Source organism: Haemorhous mexicanus, chromosome 13 (assembly GCF_027477595.1).
Source record: "Haemorhous mexicanus isolate bHaeMex1 chromosome 13, bHaeMex1.pri, whole genome shotgun sequence".
Lineage (NCBI taxonomy): Eukaryota > Metazoa > Chordata > Aves > Passeriformes > Fringillidae > Haemorhous > Haemorhous mexicanus.
Window position 1 is genome coordinate 13,275,198 of NC_082353.1, and position 25,779 is coordinate 13,300,976.

The following is a 25,779-nucleotide window of genomic DNA, read 5'->3' on the forward strand; positions in this document are numbered from 1 at the left end:
GCTAAAATATGAATATCTTAAATTCATAATATTTTGTGTCACAATGCCATAAGCTTTTGAGACCCTGTTTCCAAGGCTATACCTTACAGCTTCCTCTTCTGTTATGATGTGTGGCTGTTCAGCTCACTTGAGACATACCTGATCAAGGGTTTACAAACACATAAAAAAGGCTAGCTCTAGACTCTTAGGTTTGAAATATGTCCCATCCCAGTGTTCACTTATTAAGATTCCTTCTTGAATTATCTCTAAATTTGTGGCTTGTCACTTAAAAGCCTGTGAAATTTTTGGGTCCTTCATGTTAAACAAAATCTGGGATTCTATGCTCAGTTCAAGTCAAAATTGTGATTATAATTTGAGTTTTCTAAATTGTGTTCCCAGATATCATTGCTTGCTATTCATATTTGTTACAGCTGATGCAAACATAATGTGGCAAGGAAGTCTGCAGAGGGTGAATGCATCTAGCTGAACACACCACCTTTTCTGTCAGGGGAGCTGTAAACCTTTTCCCACATCCCAGTCCCTTGCAGCTAGCACTCCTGTTTTATTTCTGAGGCATTTCTGTATTATTAAAAAATAAGCAATAATACTATATGAAACAGCCCTCTAAAGCATGCTGCTGTGCTGATTATCTTTTTTGTACAAAATATCTGTGTAGGACACAGTAATGCCTTGTGTTTGCACAGTTGTGTGATTTCTGTTACTCCCAGTGGGAGTTTGTTTTCACAGGGGCTGTGTGGAAGAGCCCAGTCTGGATGTTTGTCATTGTCATGTTGGGCCCTAATGGGCTGGTCCTGCTCTGCTTGCTCAGTGCCCTCCTCCCACTAAAGACCTGCAGCATCTGTAGCTTGCAAATATGCAAGAGCTTAAACTAAGAGAAACAGCACTTTTCCACACAGGGTATTACAATGTGCAGCTTATTTTTTCCTTTGAAATTAATTGATGAGTGAATAAACAGTTTTTTAATATATAGAAAAGGAGACTTCAGTATGAAACAGAGATGTATTAGAGATATTTGTGGAGATTTGCTGTGATACAACTTACCTCCATGTTCTAGTAGTGCCTTTATGAGGATAAGGGCAGGAGAATCAGTGGAGGGCAGTAAGTACATTAAAAGTCTTCCAAAGAGAATTATAGACTCTTTCAACCACTGGTATGGTCTCCACCACTGCACCATCTGCATGCTTCACAGACTTTAGGAGATGAATTCATGCAATGGCTCTGTTAGCTGGGGCTCTGCAGTTAGACCCCTTCCATGGACTGGAATGGAAAAGCACAGGAGTTTTGAAAGGTCAGAAAAGAAATTCTGTTGTGCAGCTGGGAGCTGAAAGAGTTGTCAATGCTGTTGAGCACATTATTATTATTGTATCCCATGAAATTTCATCTGCTTTCTGATTCACAGAGTGGCCCAGTCAGTTTCTGTTTCTTAAATGGTGTTTTCATTCATTCCTCAATGTTAATCGTTTATAAAGTGTGAACATACACTTGTTTATAGTCATTTGTTTGCAACCTTTTTCTTTTTATGTTTTTTTGCGTGTCAATAATGAACACAGACCTAATGCTAAAGACAACTTCAAGTGCAAATACTTTAATCTGTAATCCATGCCTAAATTACAGTACAGTGTTCCCACATGCCTCCTGTGTGGTAAATAAGCACCTGTTCTGAGATGGTCTGAGTTCACATGTGTGTACATTTGCTTTATTTTTACAACTAAGTTTTTGTTAAAACCCAAATGATTTACTGTTAGTGTTAAGTGGCTTATTTATTTTTTAAATTAATTCCTTGCTGGGCTAGAATTAAGGTCTCTTTCAATTGCAGGAATAAAATAATTTCCTGCTGCTAATGTAGGTTTCTCTGGAAAATCTGAAGCCCTTAGGGAGGAGATGCCTTCCCTGCAGGTCTCTCAAGTGAAGGACTGTGAAGTGTCCCCATTAATGCCCTTTTCTGAAGGGAATTCAGGCTGTAAGGAAATGGGAAAATGAGGGAAAGGGGCTGAATGGGGAGGTGGGGCTGCTTTGTTTTCTTTTCCACAGACACCTGAAACTTTGAGATTGCATTTCTCCGTGTTTGGCAGTGGATGTGTGTGATTTGTGTGTCTGTGTGTGTGTGTTGACTCAGACTGGAAGACCCAGCCCTGCCTCTTACGTGTGGACTGGATGCTCACCTCTCCAAGGGGATCGTGTGTCAGTTCTGGCACAGCACAGACCCAGGATCTTGGCAGCTGAGACTGCCCCTTCCAAGCATTTTTATATAGGAAGAGGCGTGTGCTGGCCAGTTTCAGAGTTCTAGCGCTGCTTTTAACTCTGAGTTTCCAGAGGGTTTTCTATCCATTTGTCAGTTTGGAGTTTTGTTAAATACATACACCCATGACAAATTAGCTGCCCTTCTCAGGCATATGTGAATGTAAGAGCCAGGTAGGCTGACTCGAGAAAACTTGAAGCTGGAGATCAGCTTTTCACCACATTCTTCAGTGCTTGGTACTCCCTGCAAGATTCTTCTGTGAAATGGTAAAGAGTAAGATAGGTGAGGCCAAATATTTATCTTCCATTCATCAGGAAGCTGCTTTTAGTCAATTTTTGTCTATTCTTTCTCTTTCCATTCTCACTCCCATCTTTCTTGTGGAGTTGACTGATACGCAGAAAAAGAAAAACCTGGAAAAATGTTTTCATTATAATTTGGAGGGTGTTCAGTTGACAGGGTTTTTTTAAAATTGCTTTTTGAATTTTTGGCAGTGTTTAAGTTTGGGTGTTTTTATAATAATCTTTGGAAAGTTTTATAGAATGGGTCTTATATTCATAAACCAGAAAAAATCCAAAGGTGAGAAGTGACTCGTCCAAGTTTTTAAAAGCTGGTTAGCCAATGTGCATGTAATTGACATTGAGGTAAATGGCAAATGGATGTACACAAGTGCCAGTTCAATTCTGAATGGCCAAGACACTAGAATGTTAGCACTGCCCTCAACTGCCTGTCTGTGAAGCTGAGGGCTGAGTGCCCTTTAAATTTTTAACTTGGATTATTTAATTGCATTTATCCTTTCTCAGACAGAATTAAACAGGTGATGAAAACCAAACTGTAAATAACATAGTTATGCCTTGTCTTGGAAAGAATAATGCTCAATGGTATTCATTCACAGAAGTAGTGGGAAGTGGATTCATGTATTTCCTATGCTTGAATAGCTTCATATATCAGTTGTTGTGGTTCATCATTGAAATCATGGAAATGACAGCATGCTTTTAAAATCCTAAATGGCAAGATATGCTTTGATAGAATGAGGCCAACTCATAAAATCAAAAGGATAACATAATAAATAAAATTCCAGAAACCTGAGCATGTCTACTACAGCTTTGCCCTCCTTCTGACTGTGGTGTTGATGTTGGCAGGCAGTAGGCTGTGATCGACAACTTGGGAGCAATGCCAAGGAAGACAACTGTGGAATCTGTGCAGGAGATGGCTCAACATGCAGGCTTGTGAGGGGACAAGCTAAGGCACATGTCTCACCAGAAAAAAGTAGGTTGCAAATTGATCCTGTGGTGATTTATCCAAGACTGTGTTTTCTGCTTGTATATTAGCATGCATATTGCAGTGACCTTTTAGCCAGATACTTGTTTGCGTTTTACAAAGCTACTTATTCTAAAGTCTGTGCTAGATTAGTCTACTGAAATTCCACGAGGGATACCACACATTAGGGTATAGCTAGGAAAGAATTTGAGATATGCATATTTTCTAATAGAGCTGCTCAATTCATTCTATCAGGAATAACCATCAAGATGCACATCTTATTTTAGAGGGTATCCTCATGTTGCAGTATATGTGATGCTGAAGCAGTGCTATTAATCCATGGAAACATCTTATAGATGGTTTTATGGAAATAGTGGCCTGTGCTTGTAAGTACCTGGTTTTCAAATTAACTTTGATTTTTTTTTTGGTTGCGGTTTTTTTTCTTTTTTTTTTTGTTTTTTTTTTTTTTTTGTTTTTTGTTTTTGTTTTTTCTGTGGTGTCCAATGACAGTTGAACTTCAGGGGCAAGTTACTACTTGTATGGTACAAAAAGCACAAAGTGAAAGGGACTAATACTTCCATCTCTTTTTTGTGTGTTTGGCTCAAATTCCACCATTCTTTATCAAAATAATTAACATCTTACTGAGAGCAAGTCTGTAGGTCTCAGTAATATCAAAAATATAAAATATAGAAGGGGAGGGGTATTGGAATTAGACCCTGTTCTGGAGTCTGAAGACTCTGGCTATTTTGATACATGGGGGAAGTTTTCCAAACAAAGACTCCCCTCTGACACTGGTGCTCTCCACCCTCACAGATGATGCTCCCTGGAATCTCACAGCACATGTCCCATCTGTTTATCATATGAATAGTTGCCTCACATAATTTTTTCTTTTTCTGAACTCACATTGTGTATTTGTCACATGGAGCTGTGGGGCCTTTGGGGTTAAATACCTTCCTGCAAGGTTACTAGATAGAAGGGTGCTCCTAAAGTCAGTGCTCAAATTTCCAAAGTTCTTTTTAATGGATGAAGCCCCTGCCTCTGACAGCTGCCAATATTTTAATATTGTATTTCAGCCTGCAAAGATTTCTCTTGTGCACTGATTTTGAAAGAGTTTTGTATATTGAATCATGCTAAAATCTTATTGCAGTATATATAACTATTCCCATGGGGGTTTCAATGCCTTTTTTACATATTAGATGGTCTATCAGTGTTAGACTTTGCCTTGCTTTGACTAAAGGTGTTTCTTATTGATGGGAGAGTATAGTTCAGTAATTTATAAAATTTTTCATCATGAAAGAGTGAGAAAATGTCTCGAATGCTTACAATGAGCTGAAAAAGAATTTTCATGGGGGGGCACTTTTTTATTCATTTGCCATGATTTGAAAGTGCCATGAAAGACTCAGAACTTCTGGGCAGCATAGATCAAGCACTTGTAAAGGAAATATTTTTGTAGTGTCTCCAAGCTGTATTTGTTTTGTGTCTATAGATAGATACAGATATATAGGGATATACAAAAAATAGCTCTTTCCCTTTCTGACGTGAAGGTCAGCTGGAATTGAAGGGATTTTTGTTGTCTATTCCAGCTTTACAGCACCAGGGATTCTCCTGGAGAAGGATGATTCCTGGGGACAGCATATCTGGCTCTAAGGCAGCCCAAATAAACTTTTTGGATTGGTCACTCTGATTGGATAGTTCATGATAAGTGAAATAAAAAGTTTCACATTTAATTGCTACTTAGGACGGAAGAACAGTAAAGACAAAGTTGTAAAAGGGGTCTGGTTTTGAAACTGTAATTTTATGACAGAAAATATTAATTTCATTGTGGTGTTCTGGCTCAGATAAGAGCTGACTAGAGCTGACATCACTTGGTGGAAGGTCTCCCATTGCCTTGAAGGTTCTGAAGAATGCCCATGGTTCATTGTTTCCTCTGTCATAACTCAATGTCTCCTTAAGAATCCTTTAAAATTAAAGACCAAAAAAGTCTATTCTGAGGAAAGATGTCAGTTTTGCCAAGTCTTGGGTTTATCTTGCACTGCAGTAGGCTGGATGATATGAATGAATTACCACTGGCATTAGCAAAAGAGTCCACATGATACTAAATTCAGAACTTGATGTTTTTCTTGGTTATTGTGATGGTGCCAAAATATATTTTGGGTCAAGTTGTTCAGAACTATGCAATGAGTTCCATATAATCATCCTGTGTGTGAATGAAATGTGGAAATAAAGCCATACTTTCTTTGTGGTAAAATGTCAGTGAAGGGAGGCACATTATCTTCCAAAGAGTCATGTGGAAGCTTTCAGAACTGGTGTTGAGAAAATATCGACACATGACAGAAATGTATTTAGGAGGGAGCTTAAGGCTGTGAGCAGGATGTAAATTTTACTGTTCAATGAAGCAAATTAAAAAACTGGAAGGAAAGCAAGAGCCCAAGATTTTAGTATATAAAAGAGGTATAAGGGAAAATAAAGTGCTTGGTTATCTTAGCCCTTATTTTAAAACAAAGAAATTTAGGCCTTGATAGCAAATGATTTCTCAAAAAGGACTAATTTTGTTTTATTATCTTTTTAATATGTTTTTACATTAAATTCATGTCTTTGATCAGAAAGTTAAACAGCAGTGAAAGGGAGCTTACTGTTTTGCAAATATGAAAGGAACAATTATTTCAAGAGTTTATTTTTTCCACTAACACTTAATTGCCTTTGAAAGACAAAGTAAGTTAAACTTCTGTCAGCAAGCCAGATTCTAACATTCTGGTAAAATGATTAAAGGTTTGACTAACGATATTCAAACAAAAAGTGTAATAGGTTGTAAAATGTACCATCCCACTGGGAAATGAGATATCATGGGCCTGAAGTTTCTAGTACTAAATGCATGGAACTCCCATTAACTCTACTGCACTTTGTGCACATGGAAAAATTGTTGGATTGGGCCCTCGTATCTCCTTTCTGCACCATTGTTGGCCAGAAATGGTAGAAAAATGTTCTGGTTCTGATACCAGCAAAGAAGACAAGATGCTGGCTCTGTGGGGGGTGAAGTTGAAGGTATGGACTGATCCCAGTCTGGTTTTATTTGATTCCCAAACTGCAAGATACTTGCAAGTTTTGCCTTTCTTAATGTTTTGCTGAAGATCTCCTTATAAAAGCTTTCACTGGTGATGGTTTTGTAACTGTATGAATTTCCTTTTGCCATGTGCTTTATTTCCTATGGCACTTGTTTAATGTACCATTGGTCACTTCTCATGGGATGTATGCCATCATCCCCAAGCATGCTTAACCAAAAACCTAATTTCACTTTGGTCATTTATCTAAACAGAGGCCTTTGGCACAGCTCCCTCTTCTGTGTCATCAGCCAGCTCAACTTTGTGACAACTTCTTGCCTCACTTTTTTTCCTTCTTTGAAATAAACATACACGTAGCTAGCAACCCCAATTGTCAAAGTTGCCTGATACTTCATTTTGTATGAAAGATTATTTTCCAAAATTAGACAGTTGTGTCACTAACTTCTCATGCCAGGTGCTATGTGTTTTGGAGAAAAATCAGCCAAAACAGCTCAGCATATTCCAAGGACAGAGGAGAAAAACATGTTGTTTCCCACTGTCTAAACATTCTTGAAACCTTTTATTTAACATGTCTTAAAATCCCCCCATTGTTGGACGTGATCACAGATCAGGGATTTGAAATTTGGCAGGCAATGATCTTCTGGTCATGGATAAGTCTTTTGCAATGTCTGTGAGCATCAACACATATTTTACTACAACCTTTACAAAAATCCCCAACCTTTTCCTTCAGTTTCAGTGGAATCTTCTTGGATGTTAAGGGCTGAAATTTCTGAAAACTTATCCTTTTAAGTGTTCTCTAGCTTGTTACAAGTCCTGACAGCAAACAGATTGCATGTGTGTAGCCTCCTTAGAATACATGAGCATGTTGTTCTTTCAGAAATAAGCTATGGAAATTTTTCCTTGAGGTTTCTCTGCTTTACTGCAATGGGGACCAAGTGCCACGGGATGAATTCTGTGATGCCTCCTACCTAACATTCAGGCATTCTGAAAGGGTTTTGTGGAGAGCTTCCAATCTCCTGAGCTTCAGACTTATGACAGGGAGTAATGAGATCACATGAGGAGAGGGAAAGATGAGATGAGCTGAACAGGAAAATTTGCCATTAGTTCATGCAGTGAAGGAAAGGCAGATGTGAGAAGGTGGGTGGAGGTTGTGGGACTGGCTGTACAGACACACTGAGTCAAGGAAAGAGGAAGAGAAGACTGAGATTAGATAAGGAATCTGGGTGGGAGATGGAGTCAAAAACACTTGGAGAGAAGGGGGAAAAATCAACTGTCTGTAGAGCCAGAAGAGGGAATTGGGACTGGTTTGGCAGGAAAACTGTGTGTGGGGAGGGATAGAATGCCAATGCATTAGTGTTCCATTATGGATAAGGAACATGTTTTTGAAGCAGATTTCACCATGGCCCTAACATACTGTTCATCAGTTCACATCACAGAGTGGTCTTGGAGAGCATAAATTGGAATTTTTTGGATGAAGCTAAACCAGAAGATGTGTCCCAGAATAGCACCTGATGTTCTCCAGCAGCTCTAGGACATCCAGTCCATGGAACAGATAAAATTAGTCCCAACAAGGCACCTGCAATTCTGTAGTGTGGATGCTGGGTCTTCAGCACCAGCTGTTTCAGCCTAGACATCCCTTTACTTTGGCTGGTTTACTTGAGGCTGTTACAGATAGTATGAAGCCTCCTTCTGTGCTTTCATGGTCCCTTTTGTCTTGAAGAAATTTCTTAGTAAGAGCATTGGCTATTTCATGACTTATTTTGTACTGCATTTCCTTAAGATCCATTCTCTTGAGGAGCTGTTTCCTACATGTCTTTTGTGTTTTCTCCAGTGCATGCACTTGGGTTTGCTTTCATTAGGCAGGTCAGCACAAAGCCCAGCAGCAGTGCCTTCTGGAATTATGCCTGATGCCAGAGTGGATGAGGGAAGCCACTGCAGTAAGGTTCCAAATATTTTGAGACTTTTAGTTCCTGTGGGCTGTAGTTGTTCCTGGATTACTGTTTGTATTTTGAGAGCACAAAGGTCTTCCATCAGAACCAGGGAGCCAGCAAATAAGTTCTGAGCAAATACATAGAAAGAAACACATTTTATAGACCTGAAATAAACCTCTGGCCTGCTATAAGAGGAGAGAGGGAAAAATCCCAACTGGCCCATATGTGAAACAGTAAATGGGTCCACCATGGCCCACATGGAAAAATAAATAAAACCTGCTGAATTGGATTGAGTTTAGGAATGTGGCTCCTTTATTTTGATCCTGGGGATTAGCTCCCAGTCTTACCATAGCAGGGAGTCTGATCTTGCTCTCATTGAGATCCAAAATCTAAATCCACATTAACACCATAGAAACAGGATCAAACCTTGACATCTAAAGTAAAAGTAATCCAGGAGCTCAATCAGCAAGGGCTGTGTTGTGTGCATACATGTGCTGAGAGAGTCTCTGGGTGAGAGGGGAGGGAGATGACTCCACATGCTGCTGGGAATCCCTGTCCTGAAAGCAGTGTTAGAATAGAGAGACAGTATCTCACCTGCTTCTCAGTTTTTAAGGTGAGCCTTAATCTGACCTCATATGTTAGAGTCTGGTGTCTCTGCATGTTCCAGATGATTTGGGGGTAATTTATTTTCATCTTTAGACAAAGGTCAGCAATTAACTTTCAAAGAAATACTGTAAGGGGAAAAAAAGTTTAATCAAAAATTCTCAATATGGATTTCAGGGTAGCAATTTCCCCTTATGTTTTTGTAAGAGTTCACTGCTTTTAGCAGTGTGGACCCTACTGATTTAATGGGAAATGTACAGCATAACCATTTTAAATGGGTTTACAGAGCCTTGTGTTTCTTTAAGAATATGAATTACATTCAACTGAGAACCAGAGACCTTTGGAATATATAATTTTTTAGGAGCCAGACCTGGACAACCTTAACTATTGTTTCAAAGCCGTCCCTAGGAGAAGGAACTGACCCTTATGGTCAGTTCTGTCCCATTTCTTCCAAACCCTCATCTCTGTTCAGAAGTCCAAAAATCCCACATTTATTTTTTCCTGTAATTTACTTCATCTCAAGGAAAGACTGCCCTAGGTCATAATTATCTCAGTCAGGTTACAAAAACCTCCTGCTGTCAGACTTCTTGACAGGTCTGTGGGCTGCAGAGGTTGCCTGCTGCTGCGGCAGTGAGCTCAGTCCTCCCTAATGCAAATAAAACACTTGCTGGTAATATTGTCTCTGCCGCAGAGAAACACCAAATTTAGCACCCTCGTGAGACTTTTGGACCATATCAGAGAGTGCTTGGGTGAGGGTGGAATGTCTGTAGTACTGCTAAAGGAATGTGAGGCATCCTGAAAAGGATCTGCAGGGTCTGCCGGGGCCAGCGGAGCCGCCTGTGGGGAGGTGCAGGAAGCTCAGCAGATCGACCCCGTTGTTCTCCAGAGGAGCAGGGCTGCACATGTGTGCACATCTGCAAACCCAGGCTGTGTCCCTGCAGCACGGGCTGCCCTCGGCTCCACTGCAGAGCAGCAGGTCATGTATTCTGAACTGGTCATCATCTGACTTAACTGGAGGTTTTGTGCTGTGACTGACCCTTGGTTGTTGTCAGGATGGGATGCAATTCCCCACCAAGTAAGCACAGATGGGCCCCTCAAACCTGCTTTCTCTCAAATGCTGTCAAGCACATGTGAATTCAGTAGTTATTTCCTTACTTTAAAGATATACACACCCACTACCTCCTGGCTATCTTTAGCAATTCCTCTGATGAAAAACCAAGATGCAAAAAGATATTAAGTGGTTCAGTAGTTAATGTTTTTTCCAGGACTCCTTAGTTGTATTATTGTTTTACTGTAGTATTTTTCACTCTGGTGGAATACACAAGAATGAAATTAATAAAGCTCATATTTTATTACATCCAAAATAAATTGTTATATTTCAATGTCCTTCCTAGAAATTGACGATATAAAAACTGTAACATAAGAAGGTGTTTATTTCAGAAAAAATAATTGCAGTATTTGCTTGAAGTTTTCTGAACATTTGGCAGGAAATCATACTTATGCTAAGGAGATGTAAACCAGAAGCTGATAATTTAGCATCTACTATAAAGGGGTCTGGTTTAAAGTGGAAAGAAACCTTTTGAAACTATTTTTTTAGTTAGAACTAAACTCAACTGTTCTTCCTCTAAATATTTTATGAGTAATTCTGGAGCCGGCGTATCACTGACTTTCAACACACATTACTTTTTGAATCTGCAAAAAGGAACTTCCTCTGCACCAGCCACTGAATGTGCATTAGTTTCATCACCAAACAGAGCATCTTGTGCAGGATGCAGCTGCAGAGGGCACGTGTGGCAGGGCCTGCCTTGCAGAAGAGATGCAGTTGGGCCATGGTGGAAATGGGTGACAGCTCTTTGGGTGCTTCTCTCTTCCTTTTGTGGCTATCCCTGTGGATACCCTTTTCTGAGAGCACTGCTTTTGTTGGCATGAGGGTCTCTAGCCTGTTGGTTTGACTGGTAACTCAGTTTGCTCGGGCAAATCACAGATTTCCTACATTTGAAATGAGAAGTTATAACTTTCTGCCTTTGTAAAATGCACTGAAGTAAGTGTGCTGCACATTTATATATGAAGAGGCCTTTCAGGCAGCCAAAAGCTGTTTTGTATTGATATGTCCTGTTGGGGGCTGGTTTGGTTTATAGTTCATTTTAAATTGAGCCTCTTACTGGAAGAAATGATCTTATATGGTAAGCTAGATGCAGACACTGTTATAACATATACCTTATAGCTATTATATATTTGCTCTTAACTGGTCTGTAATTGGTTAAGGGTTAGTGTTAAGTAGATGATTTATTTCCTGTAAGTCCTGCCACTTATTAAAGTTGTGACCTGCAGCAGGAAATGAGGTGTGGGCAAAATGAGACTGAACAGCTGCAGATTTTGGTAAGGGGGAAGGACTACTTAGCAGATTCCTGATGTCAATTCAGTGATTAGAAAATAAAACTAGGACAACAGAGTGTAAATATGTTCCTAATACACTACTGACATTTCAGTTGTTATTGTTAATAGCAAATTATTTTCCAAGAGTAAGCAAGATTTACAAGTCCATTTGTAGGTCTTAATAGTTGCATGACATATTGAACAGACTCAGTACACTGTACTTAGTAAAATAACTTATAATTTTTAATAGAAAAATTGTGAAAGCTGTGAAATATTTTCTTAGACACGTCTGAGGGTTTTCTGTCTAATTATGTGATGTACAAATTCCCTGATGAAAAATAATTTCTAAACCAGTTCTTTAATGTTTGTAGGGGAAGAAACTGTGATTGCTGTACCACATGGGAGTCGCAGTGTGAGAATTACCCTGAAAGGACCAGCACACCTCGGTATGACTGAGCTGTTTTATGTATTTATACATAGGGCAGAGGATAAAAACAGAACCTTGTATCTGAACTCATCCAAACTTTGGAAAATATGGGTAAGATCATGCCCTCAATACCTTTATTCCTCTTCCCATCTTTACTATCCAGCCTGGAGATAGTCCTAGAGAACACTGGAAAGTTGACTTGGTAAATGGAAATGGAATACATGGAGGTGGTTTCTGTTCCTTCCATTTAAACCAATATAAGGCATCTCAAATACAGCTCTTAAACAACACACACACAAAAAAACAGTTCCAGAGGATTATGTGTGGAACCAACAAGCCTTGCATAACTCAGCACCAGATGTCTGCTGATGCCTCTGATAAGTGATCTAGGTCCAAATGAAGTAGGGTGAACGACTACAGAAGTCCTGTTTCCATGTAATTCTTTTAGTCATTACACACCACCAAAGATAAACAGTTTATTATTTTGTAAGACATTTTTTTTCCCAATATTTTCTTATAAGCCTGATGGCAGTATTTAATGGCAATTTCCTTATCCATAGGCCTAGTTTGCCAAGAGAATTAATGGTTTCAATGGTAAGTGCAGCTGCCAAGCAATGAGATAAACTATTCATTTAATTTTGAACACTTTTTTATCCAGATGTAGTCTGGATCATAGAAATAAAGAGAACTTAAGCTCTGAGATATGTAAACAGAAGTAAAAAATGTATTTTATCTGAAAATTGCTCATCAGTTTGTTTGCTCTCAAAAAAAATTGTCACAACCTTTCAAAGAAAAAAAGCTGAAATAAAACTCCCTCTTCAGAACAGCTCCAGAGTGACAATAACTTCTAGATATACTACTTATATAAAAAAAGTACAAAGCTGAATTTATATTGAAATAAATAATATTCCTTTAAAACTGTTGAGGGGATGTGTGAAGGAGTGATCCTGACCAGTTCAGGTCAGGACTCTTGGACTTTCTTAAGTAGTTCTGCAGAGGGAAGTTGTTGTTTCAGCTTTGTATGAGGAAAAAGTACTAGATTGAGTGGCTCTTGGGGGATTTCTGGAAAGCTCCTGAGGAATGCAGCAGCAACTCAGTAACTGAGTACAGAGTGCTCCTGGCTTCCTACCCAGGGTGGTTCTGTGGCTTGGCATCACCTTTGTTAGCTCACTCTCTAGCTGGACAGGAATTGTGAAATGTTCCTTTAACCACTTCCACCAGCACATCTGTTTGCAAATCTGTAAGGATTTAGACATTTTTTACCTAAAATTAAAATTGCAGAGGTAAAAAACAACTGAGAGCAGTTGTGGGAAGGGAGGTGAGAATTACTTCTGGCTTCATAGCCAGGCCTCCAAGAGCTGGTGCTCCAGAGGTGCTTCTCCACCTTCCCTCTGTACGTGTTCCTGGGTGTTTGTCACTTAACAGAAGATACCAAATGATCCTTTCCTGCAACTTCAACTTTTGTGTGGGTGTGCTGGTAGAATTAAAGCCAGAAGTTAAAAAGAAATCACCTAATATTACAGGTTCCAGTTGTCAGAGATGTTTTTCCTGGCTTGCAAGTAGTTGAATTTAACAGGTGAAGCAGGGACTACTTACTGTTAAAATTTTATACTGCCTCCTGTTGCCAGTATATATTTGTCCTTCAAGGAGTGTCAGCAGCAACAGCAAAAATTTGAAGAGCACTATGGAGTGTCTGGCACTTTTCCCTTTATCTTGTGTTCAGTGGGGCTTCATCCTGGGTTTATGATCTGGTCTTGTTCCAGGAAAGCACAGCTGCTGGACTAATCAAAAATGGAAATGTGGTTGGAGATGTAGCACATAACAGATTCAAAACAAATGCTCTGAGCATTGTTTTGCAACCTGCAGTTAGTGTTTGAGCAAGGACGAATTTCTTTGTAGCTGGTTAGAATAAGTGCTTTGTTTGTGTCTCTGGGCTCTTAAAGACAGGCAGCAGATTCATCAGGATGTTACTTTGGGTTTTTAACAAATATGGCCCCCCTGTACTTCTGCCTGCTAGGGTTTGGTGAAAGATTTGGTGGAAAATAACCAAGTAATTAGCACAAAAATGGGTCTGAATAAAATGCTTCATTGTGTTGGCTTTGTTTTAGATTTGGACTGTATCATGGCTATTCTAGTAGTTGTTTTAAGAGCATTAGAATCAAAAGCAAGATTGAAAGTTCCCTGAAACTAATCCGCCAGCAGAAGAAACAGGAAAACCAGAAGCTAATATTTTTACAAGTGGCTAATGCTAGATAACTGAGTTCGTGAACTTAGGGAGGTTAAACGTTACTGAAAGGAACTGAAATGTTTTTCTTTTTGTCAATTTTTTCTCTGCTCACAGAGATTTGCATCATGTGACAGCCTTTAGCAGTGGGTTTGTGCACTGCTCTGTCTTTGACAGATGCTCAGAGGAGCAGGGTGTTGCTTTTGCTGCATTTTGAGAAGAATGTTTTGGTTTTGTGCTACCTACAAATGAATCACAGAAAAGAAGCAGCTTTTGGGCAGAGCCATACTTGCTCTTCATTGCACTGGGAGCAGAGCATTGCACTGTTTCCCTGGGAGCTCCTTCATGCACAGGGAGGTACCTGCAGTGGGTTTCCTGTGCCTCACTGCCTGCTCCTTCTGCCACCAGGGGAATTGGGGCTTCAGCCGTGGGGCTTCTGCCCACAGCTGGGCAAGGCATTTGCCATTTCTGTCAAGGGAGGGAAAGTAACTAAACACAGAGTTCTAGATCTTTGGCACTGGTGATTGTCCTGCTAGGCACAGGAACAGGTGAGCACTCAAGAGAATTCCCTGTCCATGTGACTCTTCACATCTGGAATCTCAAGGAATTGATTTGGGATGGGGAAGCTTACTCCTGAAGTCAAACGTCCCAGGTCTTTTGGTATAACAGGACTCTGCAGAACTAAGAAACATTTGGTGATTCTTTTCTTGTCATGAAACCAGCTGATCAAACCTGTGTTCTCAGTTACTTCTCTGAAATCAAGAAATGAACAGTTTTTGAAGGAGGAATTGCTCCCCAATAAGCATCATTATGTTATGGATGTGTTAAATACACCAAATGCTTGGTGTCACTCTGTCTTGGAAGCCTGTGGTGACAAGCACTAGGTACTCCTGAGCAGGAATGCATTGCACCAGAGCTTATCCATTGTGCTGGGGAATAGCTCCTCATGTCCCTGTGTGACACAGGGAAAGTCTGAGCAGCTGTTCTGGGGTCAGTGGTGTCACCTCCAGAGTCACAGGCTGTGGCTCAATAGCTGCATCTTGCAAATAAACCCATTATTTGCATCCACATCTAGTGTAGCTCTCATGTAAACATGTCAGCTCTCTGGGAGTTACTGTCTTGTTAGTTGCTGAACAATATTCTTGGTTTCTGCTAAGAAAAACATTAAAAATGTTTTTTAATTTAAAAAATAGTAAAAAGACTGTTCAGAAATGCAGCTGAGGTCACTAAATAACCATTTTCATCATCTTTTTGCACCAGCTGGATTGTAATGCCTTAAATGCCAGTTTCAAAAGGGTCCTGTACTCCTGAGGATCTTACTGAATTTATTTTGAGTTGGAAGTACTTAAGATTTGATTTGACACTTATTTTAAAATGTGAGACAATAACAGGCACCATTCATTATTACTTACTTTTAAGCCGTGTTTGTGATCTAGTGATAAGTTTGTGATTTAAGCATGAAGTTTGGGATCAATGCTTGCAGAAGCTTAATCCAAGAATTCTGAGTTCCATATAATTTAAAGGGTTATTTTGTAATGCAATCAGGAAAGGACACTTCCATGAAATTGACAAACAGAAATACGTAGTAATCATCTAAATACTTGTTTTTTCTAGGATTAGTTTATATCTGTTTGTTCCTAATGGGAATGTATTGGACAGTGGGGCACACTGGTTCCCAGAGATTTGTGTTTTCTCTTTGACAAAGTACATTTTATTCACCACTAGATGCATACCCTGTGATTAACATAAAGTCATTTCCTAGAAACAAATCCTTCCTGAGACTTCCTTCCAGCCATGTATGTGATCTTTGTTATACCTATGAGCACAGTGGGACCTAATGCTTAGAAGCTTGGCATAATGGTGGTATGTTGTCAAGGAATTTAATTCCTTCTATAATTTCTTTATTCTCTTTGTTGGGGTGCTCCAGAATGCATATTTGTTTAAAAATATGAAGGAAGAAAACAGTTCATGATGGATTGCAGCATTCAGAGTATGTTTTCAGTGCAGGTAAAACCAGATGCTTTTAACCTAAATGGTCTAGCCTGACTTAGGTAGCTTTCTTTAAAGTACCAAAAAAGGCAAGGCAGTGGGAGAAATAGGGTATTTATAGCTCATCAAAAGATTCCTTTTAGCTTGCCCTGAGCTCATCTGAGATCCATGCTTTTCTCATGCAGTGCTCTGGTAGATTGTAACCAGACCAGGGTATTTCATGCATCTTGCTGTGCCTCTATGCTGTACTACACAGAGCCCAAAGTTCTACCTTTGTTATGAATATCTTCCTTTAGCTTTGTCCACTTACAGTTCAGTCAGTTTTCTGGAAGTGATTTAATCTTAAAATGCTTCATCTGTCTTCTGGAGGCTGTGGGCTGTTAGTTTAATCTGTTTCCAAGGAGTAGAGAACAATTCAGAAAGGGTTTTCATCACCAGCTGTTCTGGGAAAGGGCCGTACCCTGCAGCTGCCCACCTCCTGGCCCTGCTTTTTCCTCACAGGGGAAATACTCAAAGCTGCCTTAAGGATCTTGGTGCAGTGATTCAGGGATTGAGGTGAGTGTCAGGTGGGTTTGGCACCGTTCAGGCTTCTCTGGAGACTGATTGCTCAGATTGCTTGGCTTTTGAGTTGCATGAAAGTATGAGGTATTTTTCTCTATATTGATTCTATCAATTTTGAGTTTCTCTCAGCTTTTCCTGCTCAAGCTATTGCTTATGTCAAGTGTTACAGAGAACTTGGTGTAGGGAAAACTGCCTTAGAAGTGCTTCTGGTATGAAAGAATAGAGTGTTCAGACAGATATTCCTGTGTTGACTTGTCTTGCAATTATCTATCAGCCTATAATCTGAAGCAGTTAATATTCTCACAGATTCTCTGGGTGTGTTTTTACTGCACATTTGAAGCTGGTACTTGGAAGGCAAAGTTGTAAACATTACTTTCTGACTTTCTTGAAAACAAAAACCTGTTTAATTTTACTAATTGCACATTTCTTCTTTAGTTATAGAGTCAAAAACACTACAAGGAGAAAAGGGAGAGCACAGTTTCAACGCTCCTGGAACATTTGTCATTGAAAATACAACTGTTGAATTTCAGAAGAGTACAGACAGGGAAATCATAAAGATCCAGGGGCCTCTTGGAGCAGATTTCATTATCAAGGTGGGGTGTGTGAATGTACAAAATCTACAAAGTTATTGCAAGTACGTGCAACACAGTGGTGGCTGTCCATCAGCTTGTAGCAATACAACAAAATCTTCTAGCTAGCAAGTAAGAAATCCTAATTACAGTCCAGAGATCATTTATGCCAAGAAAATCCAAACAAATTAAAATGTTATGTGAATAATGTCTTTCCTTTGGTGGAAAGTACCACAGGATCTTTGTAAAAATGTAAATATGTAAAAAAAAAAGGTAAAAATGGCCAGGATTTTTGTTTCCAATACTGCAGGAAGAGTAGCAGTGTGACCTTGTGCAGTGCTAATCCAATTGCAGACTGCCACCTACTGAACCTGAACACTGCTTCCAGCAGCACCCTACAATCTCCTTCAGACATTGCTGATCCAGCCACTGACCATTTCCAATCCTTTTAAATTGCTTTTCTGTCCAGAACACATACCAGTGGCTTCCATCACACATCAAGATATTTATAAGTAGGAGCATATCAGTATTTGACTGCCAAAGGAAGGCACTCACACAGTTTGCCATTGGAAGTGACAGAAATGTCAGTATTATCAGACTGCCTGGCTTTACCTGTCACATTGTGGAAACAGAATTTCAGTTGTTTTCCTTTTGCATCTCCAGTATCATGTGCAGCTAGACTTGTCTGACAGCGTGCTTGGATCACTTTTAGACTTCTTTCTGCAGCAGATTTTAAAGTTTTTGCTAACAAAGAGATAAACCAAAAGAATGCAGTGAAGAACTCTGCTATTTGAGGATAGATAATCAAATGGTCACATTAATGCCTTGAATAATTTGAAAAACAAAGCACATTCAAATGTTTTACTATTGGGAGCCTAAATTTAATGGCTGCTCTGGACTTTCTAGAAGTTTTATGTCCGTCATCATCTTACTTTGCACTGCTGTTATGCATGAGCTCTGTTTTGAAATGGCATGAGCAGTGTACATGTGTGTTGTAATGGAAATTTCTTCAGACCAGGTACTCTGGATCAAAAGAGAGTGTGGTTCAGTTCTTCTTCTATCAACCCATCAGTCACCAGTGGAGACAGACAGAGTTCTTCCCCTGCACAGTCACGTGTGGAGGAGGTAAGTGATGTCAATTCTTCAGGAGTGATAACAGCTCAAGATTAAAAGGGGCTGATTTACAAACTTTGTTCTGCATTTTTAGTGATCAGATGTTTGTGTTTCTCTGCACACTGGTAATTCCTCAGCAAAATAAATGACAGAGCAGCAGCTAAGCAGGTTGGTTAAGCTGGTATCAGCACAGGGGTTTTTACATGTTGTCACTGGAAATCATATTTTTCCTTAGCTGATGTTCATTTGAGTAAGAATATTGACTAAGAAATAAAAATACAACATTCAAAATAGAAAATTGCAGCTCATAGTAGATATTTGGGGAAAGTAAGAGACATGATGAGAATTTAAACTAAGAATAATCAAGAGGTGAAGAAGAATTCCTGGCCTCAGTAGTATCCATGAGGATGAGTTTTAGAACATTTAGTTGAGGAATTAGTTGTACAGAAAGCAGAATAAATAAATAGAATTTAAAGAGCATCTGCTATCAGTACCTTTGGCTGTCTGATTTTAGACATTTAGTCCTGATGGTGGCTAGAGCAGCACATGTGGTATTGTAGCATCTACTCCTGGTTTAAGCACTGCAGCTTAGATGAAGTGTAGCTTTGCTCTGCTCTGCTCATCCAGCCCAGCCCACAGCCTGTCATGTCTGGTTCTGCAAAAGAAGTGTGAGCTCATGGTGGGAGGAGTGTTTGACACTGCAGAGAGCAGTTTCCCTTCAGCAAGCATTTCCCAGGTCACCTGGAAAACAGAGCAGGATGCTGGTGATACTGATACAGGGATTTTCTGGGGAGTGCAAATGTGGTTTAAATAGTTACTTGGGGCATGAATAAAGAGAGTGAGAGATGTTTAAAGTACAAGCAGAGTCTGGGGATCTTTTGAAGGACCATCTATTTTGGCATTTGCACCTCCCTGTGATTTGAAATGCAGACAATATATGTGTCTGATATGCAGTCCCACAGGAAACTACTGTATCTTATGAGATACTTGGCCTCATGAAGTGTGATCCTTGCTGGAGCTCTGAGTGGCAATGCATATCCTCTCATGATTCCATCACACTGTGTTTATAATTTTTTTTCCTTAACTTGTCTGACAAGGGAAGAAGTATAAAGCATCACAGTTACTTTTGAGGACTGCATGTAAACACTGGATAGCTCAAGGGACATATTTACCTTCAAAGGTATTGGCTCAAATCCAGCCTTATTCAGACTGCTGTTATGGCTTGAAAATTATAGCTACATGTCAATCTCTTTGAAACCATCCAGGGTGTTCAAAGCCCTGCTTTGTGGCTGCTTGCCTCTAATATAAAACTGGTACCTTTATCAGAGGGGCTTGGCAATCCTCAGGGAGGACAGGAACTGAAGAAGCACAAAAACTGAGCTGCTCAGTTCTGACAGCAGTAGTATTAAGAATGGCATGCAGGGAAGTTGTATTGCAGCTGCCTGGCTTTAACTTGTTATCTTAGATTTATCTGGATTTAGTGTCCAGATTGTCTGTTTGGCATCTGGTACTGGCAGTAAGAGAAAAGGTTCCTCACAACACAGATTTGGCATTAGTGCATTGCCATTTCTCACTTAGATGCTGCTTCTATCTTTAATTCTGTAATCTCCATGTGTGGGAAGGGGCATCTCAGAGAGCACAGCCAAGCTTGAATGAGCATGAGTGTTTAAAAATTGTTTTGTTTTCAAGTGACATTTCTTCTGGGTCCTTTCAGTACTTACAAGAACTGAAACACAGATGCTGTGAGCACTGGAATTGCTTACTTCTTTATGGTTATCACTCTCATACATGATGACACTTTGGATCAGCCAAGAGACACACAACTGAAGCTATTGATACATGATACTTAGCATTTTCAGTAAGCACAGGGACTTGTGCTGTTAGTTTGTTGACTTGGTTTGATTTTAATTCTTGTGGTCTAAAGCTTTTTTTCTTTGCACATACCAGAACATCCTCCTCTCCTCAGTTTAAGTCCAAGTGAGCTTTTTTGAATGAGTCTTTTTTTCTTAGCCAAAAAATAACCTAGTGGTTTATAAAACTCAGATCCCTTCTTGCAACCAGTCTCCACATATATTTTATTATTTGTTTTTCACTGAGTAGTTAGTTCAAGTCTTCTTTTGTTGGCTCTTCAACTCGGAATGTTCTTGAATCTATTTCTTGGTTTTCTACAGTTCCTTAGCAATGTTTTTGAATCCCATCTTCAATTCCTCTGGCTTTCTGTCTCAAGTATTTATTTCTTTTAGCATGAATGACTGTTTAATATAGCTCTCCAACATACTGGTAGCTCCTCCTTGGAGGAGGGCAGTTACACATTGTGGAACATGTACTAGAGCCATATGGCTTCATAGTTTTGCTTTCTGACAGGTGAGCTGGTGCAGTACAAGTATTCCTGCATCAGAAGGAATTGTGTGTGCCTCTACTCTTAGAATGTTAGTAGAATAAAGAGATGGAAGCTCATTTAGTGTTAAGACAGGTTAATGTAACTGCTGTGCTGGATTGCCTTAAATGAAGGTCTGGTTGTGCGTTTCCTATTTCTTTGTTTAAAAGCAAACCAAAAAAGAGTAAGACAGAAAATTAATTCCATGGGGAGAAAAGGCTGTTTTACTTTATCTCCATCAACAGCATTTAACTTTGCTTCTGCCCTAGGTTATCAGCTCAATTCAGCTGAGTGTGTGGACATTCGTCTGAAGCGTGTTGTTCCTGACCACTACTGCCATTATCATCCAGAAAACAAGAAACCAAAGCCCAAGCTGAAAGAGTGCAACATGGATCCCTGCCCTTCCAGGTCTGTATGGCAAATAAATTTGTGTGTGACACAGGCAGTTACTAAGGAAGCAGGAATTGTATTTACCTAATTTCAATTCTTTTTACCTTTAAGGCTACTTAATCTTGGTTGGTTATTGCATGTGTTAAAGGCTGATACCTCTGCCACTAGATGTGTGGCACTTCCTCAGTGTTGCAGAATAGAAGACTTTGCTTACACAGAGATATTGTAAATATGTTTGCTAAAGGGCTTATTCTGCTTTGTCTATTGCTGAGTAGCTCAGCAGTAGTGTGAGGATCTTGTGAGGCTGTGTGAGGAGGACAGAGGGTTTGCCTACTTTTGGATTTATTGATGCTGCCATTCAGAACATCTCAATAGCCAGACAGAAGCTTCAGTCAGTGCAAGTTTTGCATATGGTTTAACTTGGTTTATTCACTTGCCTACCATACAAGTGTGGTTCTTCATTGGTACTGTAGTGTTGACAATTTAATAATTGAAGCTTGGGTCTGTTTGTTTGGGTTTTTTAAAACTAGGCATTAGAAAAATCATTCCAAGTAAATATCCTTTGGTACAAACGCCACAGAATATTAGTGCCAAATTGTAAAGGCTACAGTACACATAAATTGTATTGAATTGCACTACAGTATTTCAAACTAACTTTTGGATTGTCTGGTGAGGTTTCCTGGCTGTGCTAAAGAATCTTAAAATAACATCACAGTATCAAGTCCCAGAACCTCACATTAATATGCCAGCTGGCTGAGCTCGAGTTATATGCAAGAAAAGGAAACACTCTCAATGGATTTCATTTCCTATAGCTAAACTGTCCATTTCCTTTCATTCCTGTTGAACATAATCGTTGATAGTGACCTCTAACAGTTATAGATGTGCAGACTTTCAAGAGTTTTTCCTGGAGAGTTGATCACTGCATGAAGCAGAAAGACTTCAGTAATGCTTGATGGCAATGGGTGCCAAATGTTCCAAAGCTGGAATGGGAAAATTAGGGGAAAGAAAGGATGCAATTATATTTTACCTTGCAAATTTAGCTTATACAGACAGGAAAAGGAAAGTACTACTGGATATAATACCATATTTCCTAGCATGGGAAGTAAGGCTTGATGCCTGCTCTATGCTATGCAGTTCAAATAAACAGCTCTAGAAGGGTCCTAAGCAGCATTCAGAACCTATCTAGGATTAATCTTGTGATGTATTTATTTCACTGACATTCATGTCCCCCAGCAGTCTTTGTTACAGATAGAAGTATGTGAATATTTTTTTGTTAATGAAGTAACACAGACCTAAAGGGTCACTGATAATAAATTTCTTTGCTGGAGGCTTGCTCATTTAATATTTTATGGTGGTATGAAATAGAGAAGCTGTATGGTGAATAGTTCTTTATCCATGCAGAAAAGGTAAGATTATACAAGTCATAAGGTTCACCATAAGGCTCATGTGCAATGAAGTAAGATTCCTGCATTTCACATTGGGAATTGCTTGCTTCAAGCATGATCACATAAAAGTATGTACTTGATGTACAGTCTTGGGTATGAGAAATAATGATGCAATATTTATTTTTTTTGACAGTGATGGATTTAAAGAAATCATGCCCTATGATCACTTCCAGCCGCTTCCCCGGTATGTGTAACCAGGATAGCATGTGTGCCAGCTTTAGCACAATTCCTCTGCAAATATACTACTTTAGTACTTAGATAATGGGACATGTTTTGATTTTTTTTTTTATACAGGAGGGTAAGTTTACAAGAGTCCTGTAAACATCTCTGAATCTTGTGATTTATTTTCGTGTGCTCTGGATGATTAGCTGAACAGTCAGAGGTTAATATGCTGTTCTTGAAAATACCAATGTGAAGTCTTTAAAATAAACAGTTGTCCCCCTCAGCCTTCTCTGGCTGTAGTGCTGAGAAGATCATCATCTTTAAACTGCATGTATGAATTCTTGTCTTGAAAGGTTTTTCTTTTGACAGTGTATGAGGTTTTATAAAACAGACCTTGCTATGTACCGGATTCTGGAAATTCTTTTTCTCTTGAGAAGACTGATCCTTCTCCTCTTTAGAGCTACAGACTATTTATTGACATCAAAGATGACACATCACTTTCAAGACACAAAATTGATGAAATATCTGTTTCCTTAAATTAGGGCATCAGAGAACAGTTGGCTACTTTTTTTCTTCTTTTTAACACCTGAATTAGTTACAAGGATTTAAAACTTCTCAGGAACCCTTAGATATTTTATAAAGAATGTTAGGATTAAACAGTATTGAGTCACATTTGCTTTTAATGTAAAGAATTATAGTTGAGGAGTTAGTTGCATATTTATGTGAGTTGAACTCTGCTTTATTATGTCATGTAATGAATAATGTGTATTTTTCTAAAGAAGTAAAGATATGAAGTAATAAGAATGAAATCATAGACTTGCACAGCTTAGTGGAGCTACTGATTACAGCTGATATAAATGTCATAGTTTATTTCTGTAGCAATTTGTCCTTATGGATCTGCTATCCTGTGATGTACTTTGGCTTTCATGCTTAGATGGGGATTTTTTTTCCTCTATAGCTTTATCCTGTAGAGTCCTCTAATTATATTCTGTGTCTCTCCCTTTCTATTCCTTCTGCCAATGCCTTTGTACTTCAGATCTCTCCTGGAATTCAGCTTAATGTATTTACAGGAGTATTTCATCTTCTGAACCACGTAGGGCTTGGAGACCACTTGGAAGAGAAATTTAATCCCCCTTTCTGTGCTTTGCTGTGCTCAGCACGTTTGCATGACACTGTGGTGAGATAGATTATGTCTGTGATAAAGCTGTGGGCAGGATCTCTTATTTCAAACACTAAGAACTACAGGCAGAGTCCCACCTCATTTCAGCACCTCGGTGTGCTCTGTCAGAAAGCATCATGGTCTTCCTGGGTGATGCTTCAGAGGAAGGACTGTAAAACAGCAGGCAGCCAAGAGCTGGTGCCAGCAGGAAGGAGAGAGGAAATGGGCTGTGTTGTACTGGGAGGGCTCGTAAGGAAACACCACAAAGATGTAGAAACACCTTCTCTTGCAGGAATTGCTGAAAGAAAACAGCAGCTGAAAGTTTGTTTACCTGCATGAGGAGAGGACTCTGGTCCAGTGTGGATGCAAGTCTTGCTTCAGTGCAGCAGGATTTGTCTGTGCTGTTGCCTGGCAAGGAGCTGGAATGCATTACCCTGCGCTGGCTCTTCTTCCTTCTCTTCTCTTACCTGTTTCTTGCATGCTGACCCAGGACTGTTCTTGCAAAGCAGGCAGAAAACCAAATTCCTGGATGCAGACTGGAGCAAAGCTGTGCAGACTGCTTCCCCTCCAGCAGCAGTCCTTCATCTCACCCCCCAATAACACCAGGGCCATGTGGAGGCTGCCTGGCAGTCCTGTGGAGTGCACCACTGCTTTCCCATTCACACGAGGAAGTTGTGGGAAAGTCGTGGTGCACACCACAAGTTCTTGAAAGGGTTCTCCTGTGGCTAGAGTTGTAAATGCCCCACTGAAATATTTTTACAGATGGAGAATTCTTTTGAAATAAATAGAAAAATTTCCCAGGATGAAAATTTTCTTTTAAAGCTTTTGGAATGCCTCCATTTATTTCAGACTTGTTGGACTGTTGAGGATCCCTTGACAGCTGTGGGTTCTGGAAAGTATCTCCTTGACTGCCTGCCCAAGACCCCCCTTTTCCCCAGTAGCCATGGACCTCACTCCATCTTGAAAATTCTTGTGGGAGTATGAGATCTGGAGTGTGTTTGAAACTGATGAGATAAAGAAAAACAACTATAAAACTTCATGCTATAAACACTTGCAAGCCTTATATTACATACAGCACAGTGAGCCTCACATATATAAATCCACGAGCTGCTAATTCATTAAATAGTTAATTGCTCTTTAGTTCCTGACTTTTAAAAAGAAAATTAGTTAACACTGGCTATTCCTTTAAGTCAAAGAAGAGTGTAACTCTTGCTCTTCAAATGCATTTTTTTATTGTGATATGACATCAGTATCTCAGCACATGGCTTTATTCAGAATGCTTTTGAGTGTGTACTCCATGGCTGGTGTCCCATGGCTTGCTCTGTGTTTCATATTCATTCTTCTGTTGAGCTTAAGCACGATTAATATATTTTTGTAGGCAACCTAATGAATTGCCTAAAATAGGAAGTGTCCTTGATTTACCTGCTGTATCATAAAAAGAATATTGCTTAAATTTACCTCTGATTTATTGGCTTTTGCTTCATTGAGTCTGATATTATAATTTCCTTTATGATAGCCAAGTTGATTACTCTTGATTAATTGCTTTTGGTGGGATATCATAGTCCTTGCTGAGTCCATTGTTCAGAACAGATATAATTATTTTCATGATCCTTTCTGAACCTCTGCAGTAATAGAGATAAGGTTTAACTAACAAGACATTGATGAACTTTAAGATGTACTGCAGGACTCAATCATTTCCAAGGGCTTGGCTTTGGTTCAGGAGGGTGATGGAAAGAAAGGAAGAAATAGAAAGTAAAGGGTGAGAAGTTATTGTGTGGGGGTCATTGGAACCTACAGAAAAATACTTTGATACAAGCTTGTTATGTCCAAATTTGAGAGGAGCAGGATATCATTGAAATTAGCCTTTTTCGAGAGGTAATTGCTTTAATGTGCATTCA

The 25,779-nt window shown here is 39.4% G+C and overlaps 1 protein-coding gene across 2 annotated transcripts in view; it reads left to right on the forward strand.

Moving 5' to 3' along the window:
* ADAMTSL3 (ADAMTS like 3) overlaps nt 1-25,779 on the forward strand; it is a 170,463-nt gene that overhangs the window by 94,357 nt on the left and 50,327 nt on the right. For both annotated transcript variants that reach the window (XM_059858472.1, XM_059858473.1), the window contains exons 7-12: nt 3,379-3,505; nt 11,837-11,911; nt 17,102-17,259; nt 18,249-18,360; nt 20,995-21,133; nt 22,694-22,744. In XM_059858472.1, coding sequence (XP_059714455.1) covers nt 3,379-3,505; nt 11,837-11,911; nt 17,102-17,259; nt 18,249-18,360; nt 20,995-21,133; nt 22,694-22,744 — 662 coding nt within the window. The remainder of the gene's footprint in view (nt 1-3,378; nt 3,506-11,836; nt 11,912-17,101; nt 17,260-18,248; nt 18,361-20,994; nt 21,134-22,693; nt 22,745-25,779) is intronic.